At 39.2% G+C, this 18372-nt stretch overlaps 3 protein-coding genes across 3 annotated transcripts; 1 reads left to right on the top strand and 2 right to left on the bottom strand.

Annotated features, from left to right (window-relative positions):
- Positions 1–586: 586 nt before the first annotated feature.
- On the top strand, positions 587–8157 carry LOC146687421 (ras-related protein Rab-8A-like). The gene is made up of 8 exons (XM_085438233.1): positions 587–792; positions 1318–1378; positions 3410–3470; positions 3575–3652; positions 3755–3844; positions 4735–4800; positions 5370–5420; positions 5570–8157. The coding sequence occupies exons 1-8, from the start codon at positions 669–671 to the stop codon at positions 5657–5659; spliced, it is 621 nt and encodes a 206-aa protein (XP_085294359.1). The 5' UTR covers positions 587–668; the 3' UTR covers positions 5660–8157.
- Positions 8158–8577: 420 nt separating this feature from the next.
- cib3 (calcium and integrin binding family member 3) lies at positions 8578–12035 on the bottom strand. Its single transcript, XM_085438234.1, has 6 exons — positions 11952–12035; positions 11219–11253; positions 10656–10767; positions 10013–10160; positions 8786–8981; positions 8578–8643 (listed from the first exon to the last, which is right to left on the bottom strand). Exons 1-6 carry the CDS (start codon positions 12000–12002, stop codon positions 8622–8624), a joined length of 564 nt encoding a protein of 187 aa, XP_085294360.1. The 5' UTR covers positions 12003–12035; the 3' UTR covers positions 8578–8621.
- Positions 12036–15083: 3048 nt separating this feature from the next.
- Positions 15084–17085, bottom strand: admp (anti-dorsalizing morphogenic protein). The gene is made up of 5 exons (XM_085439519.1): positions 16794–17085; positions 16566–16702; positions 16358–16477; positions 16070–16259; positions 15084–15585 (listed from the first exon to the last, which is right to left on the bottom strand). Exons 1-5 carry the CDS (start codon positions 17083–17085, stop codon positions 15164–15166), a joined length of 1161 nt encoding a protein of 386 aa, XP_085295645.1. The 3' UTR covers positions 15084–15163.
- Positions 17086–18372: the final 1287 nt, after the last annotated feature.

Here is an 18372-nt window from a genome sequence, read left to right as displayed (position 1 = left end):
TGCCTGTCTAGGTTGCTGGTGTTGCTGTCCATGTCCATCCATTAATGCCGTGTCAATCCCTTAATTTGTGTACCCAGCTGGATAATACATCATGTCACAAAGCTCAGATCATCTCAAACTGTTTTTTTTTTTGGATATGACAATAAGTTCACTGTATTCAAATGGCCTCCACAGTCCTCAGCTCTCAATCTGGGTAGAGCAATTTGGGTTGTAGTGGAACCCAAAGATGGAGATTCACGTCATGAACCTGTAGCTGACAAATCTGCAGCAACTTTGTGAATTTGAACCAAAATCTCTGGGGAATGTTTGGAGCACATTGCTAAATCTATGCCGTGAAGAATGAAAGCAATTCAAAAAGCAAAAAAGAAACCCAAACTGGTCCTAGCAAGGTGTACATAATAAAATGGCAAGAACAAAACTTTATATTGAATTAAGGCTATAGTTATACAGTAGAGTAACAAGTACAGTAGATAAAAAAAAAAAAGCATAAAGTAGCACAGGTTAAATAAATCACAATTATAACCTGGTCTACCTTAAGTAAGCCAACAATCTAAAGGCCTCACGGTCACAGTCTGAAACGCTGTTGAATTCCGGGCCAGCAGGGGGCGTCATTCCAGCTCATTTACATTGCTTCTTTGCCGGGCGGGATTTCCGCAATAATATCAAGTATGGCGAAAACATACGACTATTTGTTTAAATTACTGTTAATCGGAGACTCTGGTGTCGGGAAGACCTGCGTCCTGTTCAGGTTTTCGGAAGACGCCTTCAATTCAACGTTTATCTCAACTATAGGTGAGTATTTGGGGGGAAACAAAACCGAGCCATTCTCTGTTTACAGTACGTCAATGGGCTTCCTCGGTGAGGCCGTCTACTTGCTGGATTTCAGCAGAAGGAACTAGTTTCTCTTTTATAGAAACTATAGGCAGAATGTGTATTTGCTAAAGTAGCAGCAGTACGATTGACTAGTTAATTCAGTGTAGTGAAGTGAAGCACTGATAACCTTTGTTTGTACGTGTGGCGCATGTTTAAGCAGAAATGTTTTGTTGTATAATAACCTGATGCCGGGTTGCTAACCAAGACGGTTAGCCGAGTGGCACATTAGCCGTTTGGCTCCGTCTACATTCTTGAAAGACATACGAAACACGGATATTTGGTGTAATGGTTGTTTATTATCATATTCCTGTAGCTTATTGGCAGCCCGTAGGTGTTATTTCGCTTGCTGAAAATGTAGACTTAGCCAATGTTGACAGCTAGAGCCGAGCTACTAAGCTATCGTTATGATTTGACATTCATGTTGGGTTTTTATTTTAATCGCAGGCATTGATTTCAAGATTAGGACAATAGAGCTTGACGGCAAGAAGATAAAGTTACAAATATGGTAAGTTTAATGCTGGACATGTGACATAATTTTGCCGAGAATGTTTTGTATTTGTCATTGTTTTAATTTAGTTTTAATACACATTTAGTGTTGGTTGATTTTTTTTTTTTCAAATAATTATTTTCAGTATTTTACACTATGTATATACACTTTACAAGCTCTAGTTTAATACTTGAGTTCACTGCTTATGTGCTTCTTATACATTATCAGTGATAAGAATCACAGATGTAATCATTTTTAAAATTAATGTGTTTTAACCACTACCACTTTTTCCATGAGTGGACATTACATTGCATGGTTTGCAATGGATAATATGCCTCCACCTCACCCTAACTCTAGCATCCTCATTTTCTGCTACACCAAACCCCTTTTATGACCTTCACTAGATCCATTAATCTTCTCTGAGGTCTTCCTCTTTTCCTCCTGACTAACAGCTCTATATTTAACATGCTTTGCCCAATTTCAACTATTCCTCCAGTGCACATGGTCAAACCGTTTCCTTTTTGTCTTTGTAATAGTGTGTTCTAGTTAAAGTTGGCAGATGGAATTTACATCTGAACTGTTCCCTCAAGTCAGATTTTGAGCTTGGAAAGTTGGAGGAGCCTCAGAAAAACCAGGCTTAACAATTCAAGATGGCAACCATGAACAGTAGTAAAATTGTAATACTCATACTCTGCACCGCCACTGTTGTGTATTTGTGACTCACTAAATTAGAACACTGACCAGGTTGTATCCATGAACCTGCTACAGCAGCAGCTCTACTTTGATAAGTAGCTAAACAAATCCTGTTGTTGCTCCAACTTGACTACTGGAGCATGCTCAGCTCAGGATTTACATCTCTCTTGATGCAAATGAAGTGCAGCATAACTTTGTCTCTAAACCGCTCAAATCTGAGTTGTCTCTCTGATGTAGTCATAAACCTGTTCCTCAAGATCACTTTCAGCTCTGCCACCTCCAGCTTTGCCTCCTGTGTTTTTGCTAGTGACATCATCCTCAAACCATTGTTCTTGTATAAACTTTCCCTTTCACTAATGCCACTATGCTTCTGTTACAAATCACCCCAACACTCATCTCCACCCACTCCACCTTGCCTAAACGCTCGTCTTCATCTCTCTCATAAACTGTCCAGTGTTTTGGATGGTTCACCCCAGGTGTTTCAACTTATCCAGCTTTACTACCTCTGCTCTTCACTGTTATGTTATGTCCTCCTCTCATTCACACATGTATTCTATCTTGCTTCAGTGACTTGCAATCCTTTTCTCTTCACTGCATACCTCCACCTTTCCAAGTTCTCTTTGGCTTCCTCCCAACTCTCACTACAGATCACAGTGTTGTCTGTGAACATTGTAGTCTACAGAGACTTCAGATAGGAGTGTATGTAGAATAAAAGAAATACATTTTAATGTAATTTACACAAAAAATAAAGCCACATAACTTCCAGACTTTAATAAAGAGGGCTAAAGTCAGTTATTAGCAGACCACCTGTTAGGCTTTTTGCTTCAGTGTAGTGCCATATTTGGCTTCTACCGTTAATGTTACCTGGCTAGCTAGGAGTACCCAATTGTAATCCTAGCTAGCATAATTTAAATTTGACAATTATTGTAAGGTTGCAGATATTAGTATTATAGCTTGTTTATGTTGAAGAAAGTTTTGTGTGCCGAGATGTTTTCCTTGAATTTATTATTTGTTACATTAATGCACTGTTGCAGACTTAATACAGTTACCCACAAGCACTACACAGTAGTAATATACTGTATGCTGGTGTTTTGCTTCTGTACCAATGAAGAGGTATTTAAAAAGCCCGTTACATGTATGTTGGATGTGTTTATACACTGCCAGCTCTATATCAGCCTGTTCAACTAGCGAGTTTAAGATAACTGTTTCATCAGTTTTAATATACATTTAGTGTATTAGCTGTCATGCTTGATATTAGTTAGAAATTTGTGTTAACTTTTCTAATAATTTCCACAAACATTCAATTTGATATTTTGTCCTTAAGCTTTCAGATAACTAATGATGTTTTTTCTTTAGGGATACAGCTGGTCAGGAACGCTTCCGAACAATCACAACAGCCTACTACAGAGGTGCAATGGTGGGTATCTTCACATGCTGACAGACAGATGTGATTTACATCCTCTTTCCTGTTGAAGGTGCAGCTTCACCTGCATTTATTTATGATTGTACTGCTCTTTACAGGGCATCATGCTCGTCTACGACATCACAAACGAAAAATCCTTTGAAAATATCAAGAACTGGATAAGGAATATAGAAGAGGTACATTCTGGTCCAAATATAAACTCATCCACTTATGTTCTACCCATCAAAAGTCTGTATGGTATCATGTACCGTTTTAAAATTCAAACTCTTCTAATCCAGCATGCGTCAGCGGACGTTGAGAAGATGGTCCTTGGCAACAAATGTGACATCAATGACAAACGGCAGGTGTCCAAAGAGATGGGGGAAAAGGTGAGAAGCTTGACAGATGCATGGTCTCACATAATCTTCTCCAAAGAGTCATTTTCATGTAGTCACACAGTGAGCTCTCCCTGTGGGGAGGAATGGTTGGCTGTTCTTGCAGTTTCAGGTTCACCAGCACAAACACACAGTGAAACTGAGAGGAGAGAAGAGAAACTAGTGTTTCTGCCACTGTAAAGTTACATTAAGATCTAGTTTAAAATCAGTCCAACAGAAAGACATGTTATCATTCTGTTTTCTTGCGTCTGTGTGCATTCACATCTGGGATATCCATGATTTTACAAAAGTGTTTCTTCCTTGTTTTTATTATTGCCTGGTTGGATTTAATGCACTTTTACTACCTGTAGGTGGCAGTAAAACATCGGCTAGGTTTTAAACGACAGGGTGCACTACCAAGTACCATGTGCCAGACTGAGGTTATATGTCGCTGTAATATGCAAAGCCAATCATTATTACAGCCATCAAAGGGTCTTTTATGGATTAAATGCATATAACAAATGGAAACGAGGTAAAGCTAGCATGGTGAAAAGTCTGACACAGCTGTTTATAGTCATTTAAAAGCAGTTTCCAACTATTGGAAAATAGGCGACTTGTTCCTAGTTAATGTTAAATAGCGTGCTTGCTTGAAATGCCCATCCTTAATACACATGCATCTGAGTTAGGGTTGGTTACATGCAGGGGTTACTGTAAGTACATTTTATATAAATTTACTTCACTGATGGAAACCAACAAGTAGCTGGTGATACTCTGTGTCATTTCCACCTAGATCATCAGTCGAGGGGGAATCTTAGTCATTATTGCAATGTTAAAGTAATATGCTTTGAATAAAAGTGTCAGCAGAATTTTTTTTAAAGCTTTATTTATTTGTTTATTTATTTCAGCTTGCACTAGAGTATGGAATAAAGTTCATGGAGACCAGCGCAAAGTCCAACATCAACGTGGAAAATGTAAGCACTTTGTCAGCTAGAACACATGGCACAGTTAATTTGATACGTCATGTAAACATTCAGTTCAGTTTTATTTATATGGCGCTAAATCACAACAGTATTTGCCTCCAGAAAAACCCCAAAACATGTCACCTGCTTGTGTCTAATATTGATGTCATCTTTCGTGGTTAGAAAGCAAAGCTCCCATATGCACAAAATTAAGAACCTTGTTGGTGATAACTGGACTTTTCGTCCCAAAGCCAGTTGTGCCAAATGGCTGCCCCTCGCTGACCTGTTTCTGCTGGAGGTTTCTTCCTGTTAGAAGGGAGTTTTTCCTTCCCACTGTTAGCAAGTGCTTGCTCAAAAGAGGTCGTTTGATTTTTTTGGGGTTTCTCTCTATTATTTTTGTGTCTTCACCCTATAATATAAGCACCTTGAGGCGACTGTTGTTGTTACTGTTTGGCACTATATAAATAAAATTGAATCTAATTGAACCTTGTGACTATTAGGTCCAGCTGCCTTAAATTCTTGAGTTGAATTTACGGTAGATGAAGATTAGAATTTTGAAAGCATGCTTTTCTGTTTCACAGGCGTTTTTGATGCTGGCCAGAGACATCAAATCAAAAATGGACACAAAATTGGTAAGGATAAAACTGTGAGGAAAATGATCAGCAGCTCTTGTGGCTAGCTTTATGGAATGTTTTTGCGTTTTTCCAGCTTGTGGAAAACTGTGCAGCAGATGACAGTGTTTTGACTTGTCTTTTGTTTTTCTTTGTTGTTTTTGCTGCAGGAGGGCAACACACCGCAAGGAAGCAGTCAGGGCGTAAAGATCTCAGAGCCTCAGAAAAAGACCAGCTTCTTCCGCTGTAGCCTACTCTGAGGACTGAGGCCTTTCATACTGACTGGACATAAATAGACTGTTCTTGCTCTTAGCACTTCCTCCCCCTTTCTCTCCAGCTATGGTCAGTCCTAAAAGCCCACGTAAGCCATTATATTGTCAGTAAATGGAGGACTTCCCCTCCTTGCTTCCTCTTCTGAAAGCTTCCAGAGTTTCATCTTTTCCATTTTAAGGATAAATGTTGACTTCATGAGTCATGGTGCTCTGCTGGTTGGAGGACTCAGCCAGGAGCATTATCCAGATGTTCCATTTAACACAAAGGAATGGGCTCTTACTCCAGAGTTAGTCTCTTCATTATCCTCACTCACTCATTCACACAACCGGTAGCAGAACCAGGGATGAGAAGTCATTAATAGTTTGTGGACTGGATTACAAATGTGATATATTTAGATCTATTTTTAATAGCACTCTGTCCCTTTTTTTATGTGACAAATTTCAACCAGAGGCTGATGAGCTTGAAATGCTGTGAAACAGAGCTGTACAGGTTTCCTTTTCACTGTCAGTCAAGGATCAGACAGAATGAGCTGAGAGCACTGCTCTTGTTGTCCTTGACAATCATTTTTTTGTGACTGAAAATGATTACTCCACCATTGGTGCATTCTCCTCCTTTCAGTGAGTGATGAAGAGGAATATATTATCTTAAACTACAGTTTAGGTTTTTGTCATTCTAATGATGAAAATGCAAATACTCTGTTTAGGAACATTTCTTGATGTAGCAAATGACCAGTCTTAAATTTGTAATAATAGGATTACTGTGACAATGAGACCTTAATTTATAGTTTGAAATCACAGCCTGTTTGAAGCCACTAAAGATGTCCTAAAATAATCAGTTTATTGTCACATGAGGCAGAAAAGCAGCAATCTCATTTATTTGAGATGCTGCACTTATTGGTATTTATCTTGAAAAATGACTTTTTAAACGATTTATTATTGAAGTTTGTTTCTCTCCTTTGGTCTGTCGCCTCAGCTCTTCTTTAAAATAGATTGATGTCTGAATTTTTCCTGTCAGCTCTTAGTCGCAGTTAAGCTGAATGACGTCTCTGGTTGTTTGATGAGCAGTTAAAATCACTTGAAGTTTCACACTGTAAGCCCCTTCTGCCCCTTCCCTGCTGTCATGCAGCTCTCCTTGCACTTTACCAGTAAATTGTGGTTTGTGTGTAGTCTGTGCCAAGTGATAGTTTTGCAATACAGTACAGCTATAAATTTCTTTTGCTCCTTTTGAGTCTTGGTAATATAAAGGACATATATTACCAACATTTTACAACACCCAAAGGACTTGATCTCCTCTGGTAGTTCACAGCGAGCAGTCCACTGCCCTGTTATTAGTTCTCTTAAAAACGTTTCCTTCCTCAGACTGAGTTATTTCAGCATATATCTGCGTGTAAAAGATAAGTCTTTCAGCCTCTCTTTTTTTTATACTACTGTGCTTGCCAACCCGTAGTTTAAAAGTAATATTTTATGAGTTTACATAGAGATGGCTTGAATTAAGCTAAAGATGGCCCTGTTTGGGGTATTCTGGATCCTTTTACAGGTTTGTTTTTCCCCATTGTGGACATTAGATCTGACAGCTAGGTGGCGCCAGAAGCACACGGTGCATCTTAGGTAACTGCCAAACTTCAAATATGAATCAGTATTTTATTAGAGACAGCTAATCTGGGGAGTGTGATGCAATTATGTACACTCCACCTGTGTTGAACTTAGATGTGGATTCTCAGTCTGTTTCCATTGTTTCTATGTTTATGTCAGTCTTAAAATCAAGTTCCTACATGCACAGTATTGAGGGACAATATGTTTCATGCACCTTTTGTAATATCAAATAATTTGGGACCTCATGAATACCATGGCCATTTGTCTTAACCACTAGTAATCTATTCTGTCATAGGTGAGCTATGCATTGTGAATCTCGGACCTGTGCGTGTGTGTAATGTACTTTTTTTTCAGACATACCTACAGAGCTGTACGGTTGAATGTATGGGCTTTTTGTTATTTTTGTTTTGTGTCAGTCACTGAGCCAAAAAGAGAGGACACGCTCCGTTTATTTAAAGCTGCATTGGTGCATCAGTGCAGGTGAAACTTAGCACAGCGGGGTACTGTTGAGCGGGAAGAGAGCGGGTGTCGAACTGTGAAGACGGCACCGTTTTGTTCGAGCTTTAAGTCATAAACAGAAACATAGGGAGCAAACTTTTATGGGACTCGAGCTGTATAATTTTTTTCTGAAATATGATACTTCCTCTTTGATTTTGTTTTTAAGTCATATCTTTTGTTTTCTTGAAATGTTTCCCTTTTTACAGCCATATTTTATTCCATTAGTGTGAAGTACACAGGGACAATAATAGGAAAAATCAACAAAACATTGTAAATATCACTAAAAAGTAGGTCTGCTTAAATTGTACTGTACTTTCTAAACCCATATAAAATGTATCTACAATTTTGTAGATATGTGAACTTTTGATTTAATAAAATAAGGTTATAAAACTAACCTTGTGCGTTTCAATTCAGTGGCTTTATTGGCTGGATGTCACAGGAAACTATCAGTTTACCCACTGACTGCTTTCATGACAAATGGCTCTCCTATTATTGGCTCACTGGAATATTCTGGCGTGTTTATTGTTTATTGTCCAGTGTAACTGAACCCCTTTTGATACAAGACACAAATCCACTGTTGATAATCATAGCTAATGAGCCTTGTCTTGAGGGATTGGCCGAAGCCTCCACCTGATGAAAGATCTGCAGTCACAGCATGACTGTTGTTGTTTCTGTAAGAGAAAAACTGGACATGGACTCCTTAAAGAATGCCAGAACAATGATTTTGGTCATTTTATTTATTTTTACATTAAAAAAAAATGATGAAGATGTGAAGATGACAGGATTTCATTCTGAAGTATTTCCAGTCCATCCTTTGGGGCTATTCCAGGTAGCAAATGTAGAGAATTGCTTCATTTGCTTATATCCTTATATGAAAAGTGCTGTGAACAGAAAGCACTTCTCATTACGAAAGTCAGCAAAAGGACAATATTCTATATTAGAGTCAATAGTTATAACCAAATAACACATCTAGTCCTTGTTGATGGGTTTACATGTTATTGTAAATGTTTACTGCTGGTTTACCTGAGGAAGTCCGGAGCTCTAACAATCATGTGCTGAAAATCTTCGAGTGACAGACGGCCATCATTGTCCAGGTCGGCCTCATCGATCACCTTCTCGCACACCATCCTCACCTCGTCTTCTGTCAGCTCGTTACGAGTCAGCTTGTTCAGCGTCTTCTCCAGGTCTGACTTGCAGATGAAGTCATCGTTGTTGAAATCTTACAGAAAAAATAAATAAATAAAAAAATATCAACAGGTCAAATAATACATCAGTTAATGAATTATTCAACTTAAGCCTTTTTGTGTCTTTGTTGGCTGTAAATTGAACATGTTTTAGACTAATCTGGTTGGACAAAAGACAGTTTTTAATATATTGTTTTGGACAAATGTGGAACTAAAGCTAACAACTTTTTTTTTTCACCTTATATTTTGTTAATGTGGCTGAAATATTTAGTGTATGATTAATTTAATGAAGAAAAGCAGGCTGTTTTTTCTTATCCTTTTCATTATAGTGTAACTACGTCACCCTTGTTAGTCTGAATAAGGAATGAAAAGTTCTCGTGTGTAGTTTCACAAGTTGTCAGCTGTCTTTTTTTTTTTTAACCGAGGCTTTGACGAGCTGGTATATGATCCTAAACTTTCCATTCCCCATCTGCTGTGTTTACCGATCCATAACCCTTCAGGATGAATATATATTACTGCTGATGATTTCATCGTACATTTTTTGCACAATAATCAGTTTAGTTTTACTGACAAACCGCTTCTTTAAATGCTGCAAGTTTCAAGATGTGTTTAACGCCCACTCTTCTGTCTGGGATGTTGGAAACCAAACATCCTCTTTCACAACTCAAATCAGATGCAGAAAATCCAGCGGTATATCTGCATGACTCTAACATTAAATTTGCCCTTATTCTAACTAATAATGAGCTTAAGTCAATGCTGTTTTCTGCAGTTTAACGTATAGCAATTTTGTTTCCATGATTGCCTTTTGCAAACAGATGTAAACAGTGCATTTAAGTTGAAATATCTCCTTATTTGGTGTAAAATGTTAACATTTAAATGTATTTTTTCAGCTTGCAGTGGCAGTAGGAAGGGTTATTCACATACTTTGTTATGTACCGTGTGTAGTAAAGTATGCACAGTATGATTTGTGAAACTGCAAAAATGTAAAAATTGGTTGGAATTAACATTGGTTTTAAAGAAAAAAACAAAAACAATGACAAGCATCCTTGATTTATGAAGATTTTACCATAAATTTTGAAAGCATAGTAGGCCTTGAGGTCCCGTGGAGCCATCTCACTGAGGACAGAAAACATGTCCAAGAAGTCGTCCAGTGTCATGTTTCCCTCGCCATCCTCAGAGAAAACCTCAGCGATCCTCTGTCGAAACGGGTTGTCCTAAACAAACAGTCAAAGCATGAACACACAAATGTTCAGCACAACTAACTTCTGCCTGTTCGATGTGATGCAGTTTAGTCCTGTTCTAACAAAATTGTGCTGTTTGTGATTTTACTTCAGTTTTGTTTTTCTATTTGAAATCCAATAAAGTCATAAAATTATCTTTAGTAATAAAAACAGCTTGGAAAAAGTGGCAACCTCGGGCGTGACCCTGATCGTGACCGGCTCACTCTCCCTTTCTTGGGGCATGTCAGTGACCAGCTTGTTAACACACCTGTTTACCTTGCTGTCACTGAGTAAAGAGGCATATAATTGACCTATTTCCACCAAGTGTGTCCTCTGGGACCCACCAACATCCTTCAAGTTTAAAGGAGTCAGGTAACATATAACCGCTCAAAGAATTCTGTCGATTAATTGGTCATTAATTATGGATTGGGAACACAGGGAGAGAGCGCGGGTCTGCAGGGCGTGTGCGGACCAGTGCAGCGGGACTACCTTCAGCTCTGGCATGCTGCCAATCAGCTCATATGGTAACTTCACATCTGGGTGGTTGGTGTAGTCAAGAGGAACGAGCTGCGGTGCCAAATCCCGATAGCGGTGGAAGAGTCTAGGAAAGGTTTAAAAAATTTACTATCAATATTGAATTACAAGATATGTCCTATAATATGTAGAGTTACACTTTAAAGGGACAAGGAAAAGTTAGAAAGGAAAAGTTAAGTTAAGAACTTGCTTTTCAGCTACGGACACTATTTTGAAAACAGAAAACATTCAACTTATACACTTTCCAGCACAATAAAAATAGCCTGTGATCTCAGTGGCAGTCTGCCCCACATCAAGACAGGTGTCCTGATAGTCTAGTTTAGAGTTACAGTATGGTATTGTGCAGAATAGAACAAAATTCAGCTCTGTCAAGCATGCTACATAAGCAATGACTCAGGAAATTAATGAGATCTGACACAACTTATCCTGAGTCCATGTTTAGTTTGATCTTTTCTGCACTGGAGGGATGTCATAAAGCAGGAAGTATAAACAAAATAACTGAAGTAATGTAGGCTCACCTCAGAATTTCCTTTCTTGTGAAATATGTACAGTCCTGTAAATGCAATTTAAATTCAATGTGAGCTGTTTGCATACAGTGATGTGTATAATCTTTACTCAGTAATAGCAATACATCAATAAAAGACACTTATTTTTACACAATATTGGTAAAGTAGAGAAGTAAACATGCAGTTTTTGGAAACAAATTATGAATTGCTTACAAAACAGGCAAAATGATCTCTGTCTGTCTATTACGATTATTATTATCATGTATCAGCATGTTGTGGTGATGTTGCGGTGGATCAAAGCAGTGAAATTTAATAATTTTTTTTAAATGGCAATTATTTTTGTGTAAATATTAATGTTTCTCCAACATTTCTCCATTACATTAGCACCAAAAATCAAATGAAAAACTTTATTTATAAATGCCTTACTTGCCATTTACCATTTATTTACCATATGACATCTCTAACTTTGCACCTCAAATTACTTCTGAGAGTTTTCTTTTCATCAAAATGATGCAAGTCAAAAGCAAATCCAGTCATCACACAATATCAGGAAAACACTGACTCTGAATGTCAGGAAGTGCTGCACCACATGGGACTGGATCCCTTTCTTTTTTGCTAATAAAAAGTATGAAGAGGTCTGATTAATCTTGTTCGTAGATGTTAAGCTAATACTGATAATGGTAGCTCCATTCATTCTGAGTGAGCCTTATCAATTAATTGATAAAGAAACATGAGTGATACCAACCTGATAGGCATCTAGCTGCTGTGCCGTAAAGATGGTTTGTTTATTTCCCATGTCTGAGTACAGAAACACAGAGTCTCAGGTCCATCGCTGCTCCGGCATCAAGTCCTTTTTTAAAGTGGGTATGCTAGTTATGAAATACTCTGACAAAGGGAAGCCAGAGCCAAAGAGGAGATCAGGTGTCTGGCTGCACTGGGGCCCTTTGGTCCCCACTATAATGGAGGCATTTCATCGTTTTCTCCGTTGTGAATAGAAACCCCTTTGACAGTGAATAAGGGCTGTCGTCCAGCATCATGCCAAGTGGTATCAACCCCCTTTGGTGGCACACTATGGCCAACGCCTTGTTCGCCACTCAGGTTACACTCTTTAGAGACAGGGTTTTGTAGTGGGCAAATAGAGTTTTTGATGTGAGACAAGTTTTGTTTCAGTTGAGAACTTAATTGTTGTGAGTGTATATCTATCTATCTATCTATCTATCTATCTATCTATCTATCTATCTATCTATCTATCTATCTATCTATCTATCTATCTATCTATCTATCTATCTATCTATCTATCTATCTATCTATCTATCTATCTATCTATCTATCTATCTATCTATCTATCTATCTATCTGGTGGTAGACTTCCGCAGGCACAAGCATTCTCCACTGCAACCACTGAACATCCAAGGTATGGACATTGAGGCTGTGGACAGCTACAGGTACCTTGGTGTTCATCTGAACAATAGACTGGACTGGACTGGCTCTGCCCTTTCCTCTACAGGAAAGGGCAGAGCAGGCTGTACCTGCTGCGGAGACTCAGGTCGTTTAGAGTGGAGGGCCCACTCCTGAAGAAATTCTATGACTCTGTTGTGGCTTCTGCTATCTTTTATGGCGTGGTCTGCTGGGGCGGCAGCATCTCTGCTGGGGACAGGAAGAGACTGAACAGGGTGATCCGAAGGGCCAGCTCTGTTCTAGGATGCCCTCTGGACCCAGTGGAGGTGGTGAGTGACAGGAGAACGGCGGCTAAGCTGTCATCCCTGATGGACAACATCTCCCACCCCATGCAGCAGACTGTGACAGCACTGAGCAGCTCCTTCAGTGGGAGACTGCGGCACCCACGGTGTGGGACGGAGAGATTTCGCAGGTCTTTCCTCCCCACTGCTGTCAGACTCCATAATAAAGACTTTAACTGATCAAGCACACACATCCATACATATGCAATAATACTAAGTGCAATAATCCTTTCTGTCATCGTTGTATTTTTACTCAGTTGTATATAGTATTTGTATTTGTATTCTATTTTTATCTTATTGTATATTTATTTTATTTTATTCTACTGTATATAGTATTTTATTTTATTCTATTCTGTACAGTTGTGTACTGTATTTATTCTTATTGTATTCTAATTTTTGCCTCATAACTTTTGCACTGTCCACTTCCTGCTGTGACAAAACAAATTTCCCACGTGTGGGACTAATAAAGGTTATCTTATCTTATCTTATCTTATCTTATCTTATCTATAGATATAGATATAGATATAGATATAGATATATAAGCAAGTTTTGAAGTGTTTTAGGTTTTAAGTGTTCCAGAGCTCACTTAAAACTGAACTTGTGTTGACTTGTGTGCACACAAAATGAGTTCAGAAACACCTTGAGGCACAGACATAAAACTTCCCTTTGATCCTGCAATTATGATTTATAATAGCAGGTGTACAGCATCAACTTTACCTCACTCTATTCCAGGTAGGATGAGTAATAAGGATGAAACTTACCAGAACAACCAGTGATTGCAGTCATAAAAATAAAGGCTCAATAAAGGCTAAACCTTTTGGGTCATATATTTTATTTTGAAAAATCCACATCTATCTCCAACAACCTGAGATTCTTTGGTCCTGTTAGAGACCCCAAAGAACAATTTCAATGATGCTTCCATTATAGAAAATATTGTGTTTTTTGCCTTCCATACCACATGATTCACCACATCATAATTTAGGTCAGACACCAATGCTTATGACGCACAGCATAAACACCTATGAGCTGTTATAAGACATTAAATGAACAAAGACATTACATCAGTCTATTTCTTAGAAAGCTTCCTAACACTTTGACTTTAGCTTGTGTTGCGTTTTATAGGAGGTCACAGAGAGCTGTGCCATCTTACAGCTGAACACATACCTTACTGTACTGATGGGGCATCTTTAAAGGACTCTCTATTTATAGTCCAGAATATCCTGTCTTTTTTCTAATCCTCCTATTTCCTGAGCATCTTTAGGAATGTCTTTTTTTAAGAGGATGGTTTGTAGGAGGATGGCCTTTTGCTACTACACTATAAACAATCATGATTGTGCTCACTGGACCCAAAGGGAAACCCCTTTGGACATCAGTGCCCTCTAGAGGTGAAAAGGAAGATGTCCAGTGGGCTAGTGGAAGCCTCTTGTTTATAAAGTTGAATATACTCAGTGCAGATGAATGACATAAGATAAGATGCCTTCACTGTCATTACATATACAGTAATATTGCAAGTGGTGTAATAGTGACATAAAAAAAATGTATTACATGCATCCATGTATACATGATAATGCAACCGTAGCTTAAACTATTTAGAGATACTGAATTCTGATGAGCCTGATCTAGCACAACATTATGAGATTACTTTTCTCAAAAAGAGGACCCACAGAAACACTTCTAAAAGGCAAAAGATGAGCTTTAATACAGATTTTCGAAAACTTACAAAAGTCCACAGAGCTGGAAAACATGGGGGGCATTGTAATCATAGCAGGTCTACAAGTTAACTTTATACTTTACAAAAAGATTAAAAGCCTGTTTTGTTTTTCATATTTCGTTTGTTAGATTTTTTGTTTTTTGGTGGTTGGGTCTCAAAAGAATTGTGAAGCTTTGTAAAGCCTCACAAATGATGCAACAAACTGATGCAAGGGCCAATAAACAAGACTTTCATTTACAATATTTACAATATATATCCCAACACAAAACATAAAAAATACAGATAAAATACAGAAAAATACAGATTTACAAATTTATTTAACATTCCTTTGATTATTTAATATCATTTCAATTACTTTCATATATTATAATTTATCATTATTTACATATACTACAGTGTCACATGTAGGACTGGCCACATAATAGTTTCCAGGGTCAGCTGACCAAGCTCTGTTTACAATGTTTACAGTTTTTAATCTTCGCAGCCCGATACCAGTGACTAGTTAATGTTAGTGGCACCCACAGCTTCCAGCCACCATGTCATTATACTGTTTTAAAACCACATTCTCATCATCATCAAAGAAGAGCAAGTTGATGGAAAAGAGCTTGTCTGGCACACAGCACGGCGTCTCAATGCCTTTCACCAGCTTCAAGGCATTGATGATGGACTGGACAGTGGCGTGGTTGGTTGGTTTCATGGTCTGACCCAGAGGAAAGGGGCAGGAGCCTTTGCAATAGTAAGCGTTGTAACCCTTTGGTGATACGATCCAGCCCGACCAGCCGATCTCCTCGAAGTCTACATTTAGGGGAAACCGCTGGCAGTGCGTGGCTGCACCGTCTGCATCGTAGCCCAGAGATCGAGCGCTACGGGAAGGTGGACCGGACATGGGAGTCTGGGGCAGGTTGGACGTTTCTGCTGTATCATCTGAATCTGGAGAAAGAAATCCACCGTTTTAAAAATGCAATTTTTGAACTGTTACGAAGTACATTCCATAAACAGAAGAGGAAGCAGTGACACACAAGCAGAAGTAGAAGTTTGAATGTAGAGTGCAAAGAAATATAACATCTAAAGCCCTTAAGTGGGACACACAAAACACTGAGAGCTTCATTTTTCATCAAGTTGTTGAATTGTAAGCATACTCCCAGTCAGTCACAGGCCAGTTGTACGTGAGTGTTTCCTTCATAAGCATGCTAAATAATGGTTGCACATGTGGATGGAAATATATTCAGCACTGACCTCAGTGGACATTTAGTTCAGTCGTCCATTAAAACTAAAACTAAGGCTGTTGTGCTTATGAATATAGAGACTGGAGGCTGGTTTCCCTTTAACCACTGTAAATCTTATCCACACGGCTACTATCTTCACTTAATATTAATATCACTGGGAGTAACTGACATTAAAGTAGAAATCTCACCTTTGCTCTCAAGAGGATTAGAGTAGCGGCCATCATCAGTAAAGAGAACCAGCATGGGCTGTTTGCTGTGATGGTGGTGGCGCCCTGAGGCAAAGCGGATCAGTTTTTTATCCATTTGGCTCCCTCCCAGTGTCCGAACCACCACTTGAAGTCCCAGGTTTGTGCCCTCATCAACCATCCAGGAGCGCACCTTCAGGAAGAAGGTCATAAGTTTATTTCAGCACTCTACACTGTCCAGTGTAGTTCAAAGCAGATCTTTGTGGGCTTTAAAGAGGTGGTGATACTTACTGCATGCGTGATTGTGAAGACTTCCCAACCAGAGGAGTGCACTGGGATAAGTCGAGAGGAAAGCAGCTTCTTCTGCGTAAAATTGGTTTTGCTGGTGTCAAACAGCTGATAAACACTGACCTGAAAGAGCCAAATTAATGTAGATAGAATTAGAAACAGCCATTCAGCCACGCGGGTTTAAATACTGGTCTAGAGCTGGTCTACATACCTGGCTGAAGTGATGTCTGTTGAACGTCAAGGGTGCCTGAGGTCTCAGCTTATAAAGATGGAGCTCTGCAGCAAGAATCTTCTCTGTTCTTGCGACCATTGACAAATTGAAGCTGAACTCCACCTGATCACTGTACACTGCAATAGAAATGAGAGGATTAGGGCTCAAATCAGAGTGTCTTCCAAAGCAGCCATCCTGGCACGCATGCGGGGACACATCAGATCTTACATTTATCAAAGAAGCTGCGCACGGTATTCCCCTCCAGAAGATGCGGATCCTTGGTCACACCGTCCACGTCGGCTACCGCGTTGTACAAATCAAGCATGTACTGAGGGGGCTGTTTGTGTCCATGAATCACAGGGGGGTCGTCCATCCCGAAAACCTCCAAAAGTCTCTTTATAGCAGCTGAGCGGACTTCCTCGGACTCTGTCGCGGGAGTGAACGAGTTCTCCGGGTAGTGGAGCGACACGGCAGCGGCCGTGCACAGCAGTGCGGCGAAGCTGATGACAAACTTCAGCATATTTGTCGGTGAGTAAATTCCCGGTGAGCCAAGTCTTCGATCTGCGAGCTGCGTGGAGTGACAGTGGGATCCTTGAAGGCCGACTTTTATATCAAATGCCCCCGTTTCCTCTCCAGTACCGCCAGGCCCTCAGTAAACAGCAGTAAAGATGCTATTTGGTCGCAAATGTAAATCAGCAATGAGCGAATGTAAACGCAGACTAATGGGGGCGTTAAAAGGTGTGAACTTTCCATTCAGCCTGCGTCTGGCAATAAAGGCTCGAATAAACTACCCTCAGCCTACGAAAAGTTTAAATTCTCACTGAAAATACAGTGTATTGTTGAGTATGTTGTATAATGCATATTTAATAACCAGCAGCCTGGATGATTTTATTAGAGGCAAAAATCGAAACTTGAAGGTGGAATACCTCGGAGGTGACGTCTTGAGGACATGCACTCACAGTGGGGGGTTAACTGCGCCTAAATGAATCAGTTAATTTGGAATAGCGGGCGCAGTGTGTTAGGTGAAAAAACCATTACGTTGACAAAAAAGGCAAGTGTCGCCGGGAACACTCTGTGAGATTTACATAAGCGCTGGTTCAGCTGGATGATCGCCACATTTGCGGTTTATGTTTTTTGAAAAAGCGCCACAGTATTTTTCTGAGCCAATCAGACCAATCGAAATCATTTTTATTGCACAAATGAGTTATTGTCTGCAACATGACTATGACTGTTATTTGTTTTTGAGCTCTCACTCCTCACTGCGAGGCAAGTGGAACGGATTCTGCAGGTTTCTTCCACATTAAGTCGAATAAATAAAATCAATTCAGTTCATTTTTCTGATTTTATATTCAGGAGTAATCAACATCATCTTCTTCCACAAAGAAATATTATTTACATATTTCAACTGTAGATGGATTTAGGTCTAAATTATGCGTTAAACATATTATTTCAGAGTTTCTAGGAAACCATTTGCTCCCATTGATCTTTATGCACGATTAACCGCAAAACGCAAACTGAGGCCAAAAAGAGAAATTTGTTTCCCTCGCTGTAATAAACACGTAAAAGATCAAAGTTTTTCTGCATGACACCTTGCAGGCAGGTCATAAAACGTTTCTTTAGATGACAAAGTGGAGTGTTCACATGTTGGTATTAAAACAAAGCGCTACTTGCACGTGTTTTTTCAAAGGGACATTTGCAAAGTTGTTTTTCTTTCTCTTTTTTTTGCGCCTCTTTTCCAGGCTTCACCAAAGCTTCTTATTGGAAAAGAAAAAGAAAAAAAACCGTTAAATGTTTTATGATGCATCTG

This window comes from Copadichromis virginalis, linkage group LG18 (genome assembly GCF_057382275.1).
Source record: "Copadichromis virginalis isolate Kocher_CV1m ecotype Utaka linkage group LG18, C_Virginalis_male_GT1.1, whole genome shotgun sequence".
In the NCBI taxonomy this organism is placed as follows: domain Eukaryota; kingdom Metazoa; phylum Chordata; class Actinopteri; order Cichliformes; family Cichlidae; genus Copadichromis; species Copadichromis virginalis.
The sequence above is the reverse complement of the archived record's forward strand: the minus strand, read 5'-3'. Positions and strand labels throughout refer to the sequence as shown.

Bases quoted from the DNA above. Each gene is read 5' to 3' on its own strand.
- LOC146687421 (XM_085438233.1), top strand. From the start codon at position 669: ATGGCGAAAACATACGACTATTTGTTTAAATTACTGTTAATCGGAGAC. The intron at 3,653-3,754 runs GTACATTCTGGT...CTTCTAATCCAG, and splicing joins GGATAAGGAATATAGAAGAG to CATGCGTCAGCGGACGTTGA. The intron at 5,421-5,569 runs GTAAGGATAAAA...TTTTTGCTGCAG, and splicing joins CAAAAATGGACACAAAATTG to GAGGGCAACACACCGCAAGG.
- cib3 (XM_085438234.1), bottom strand. From the start codon at position 12,002: ATGGGAAATAAACAAACCATCTTTACGGCACAGCAGCTAGATGCCTAT. The intron at 10,161-10,655 runs GTAGTCCCGCTG...CTGTTTGTTTAG, and splicing joins GCAGCATGCCAGAGCTGAAG to GACAACCCGTTTCGACAGAG. The intron at 8,982-10,012 runs GTAAAATCTTCA...TTTTTCTGTAAG, and splicing joins CTATGCTTTCAAAATTTATG to ATTTCAACAACGATGACTTC.
- admp (XM_085439519.1), bottom strand. From the start codon at position 17,085: ATGCTGAAGTTTGTCATCAGCTTCGCCGCACTGCTGTGCACGGCCGCT. The intron at 16,260-16,357 runs GTAAGTATCACC...TTCTTCCTGAAG, and splicing joins TCTTCACAATCACGCATGCA to GTGCGCTCCTGGATGGTTGA. The intron at 15,586-16,069 runs GTGAGATTTCTA...TTCTTTCTCCAG, and splicing joins TAATCCTCTTGAGAGCAAAG to ATTCAGATGATACAGCAGAA.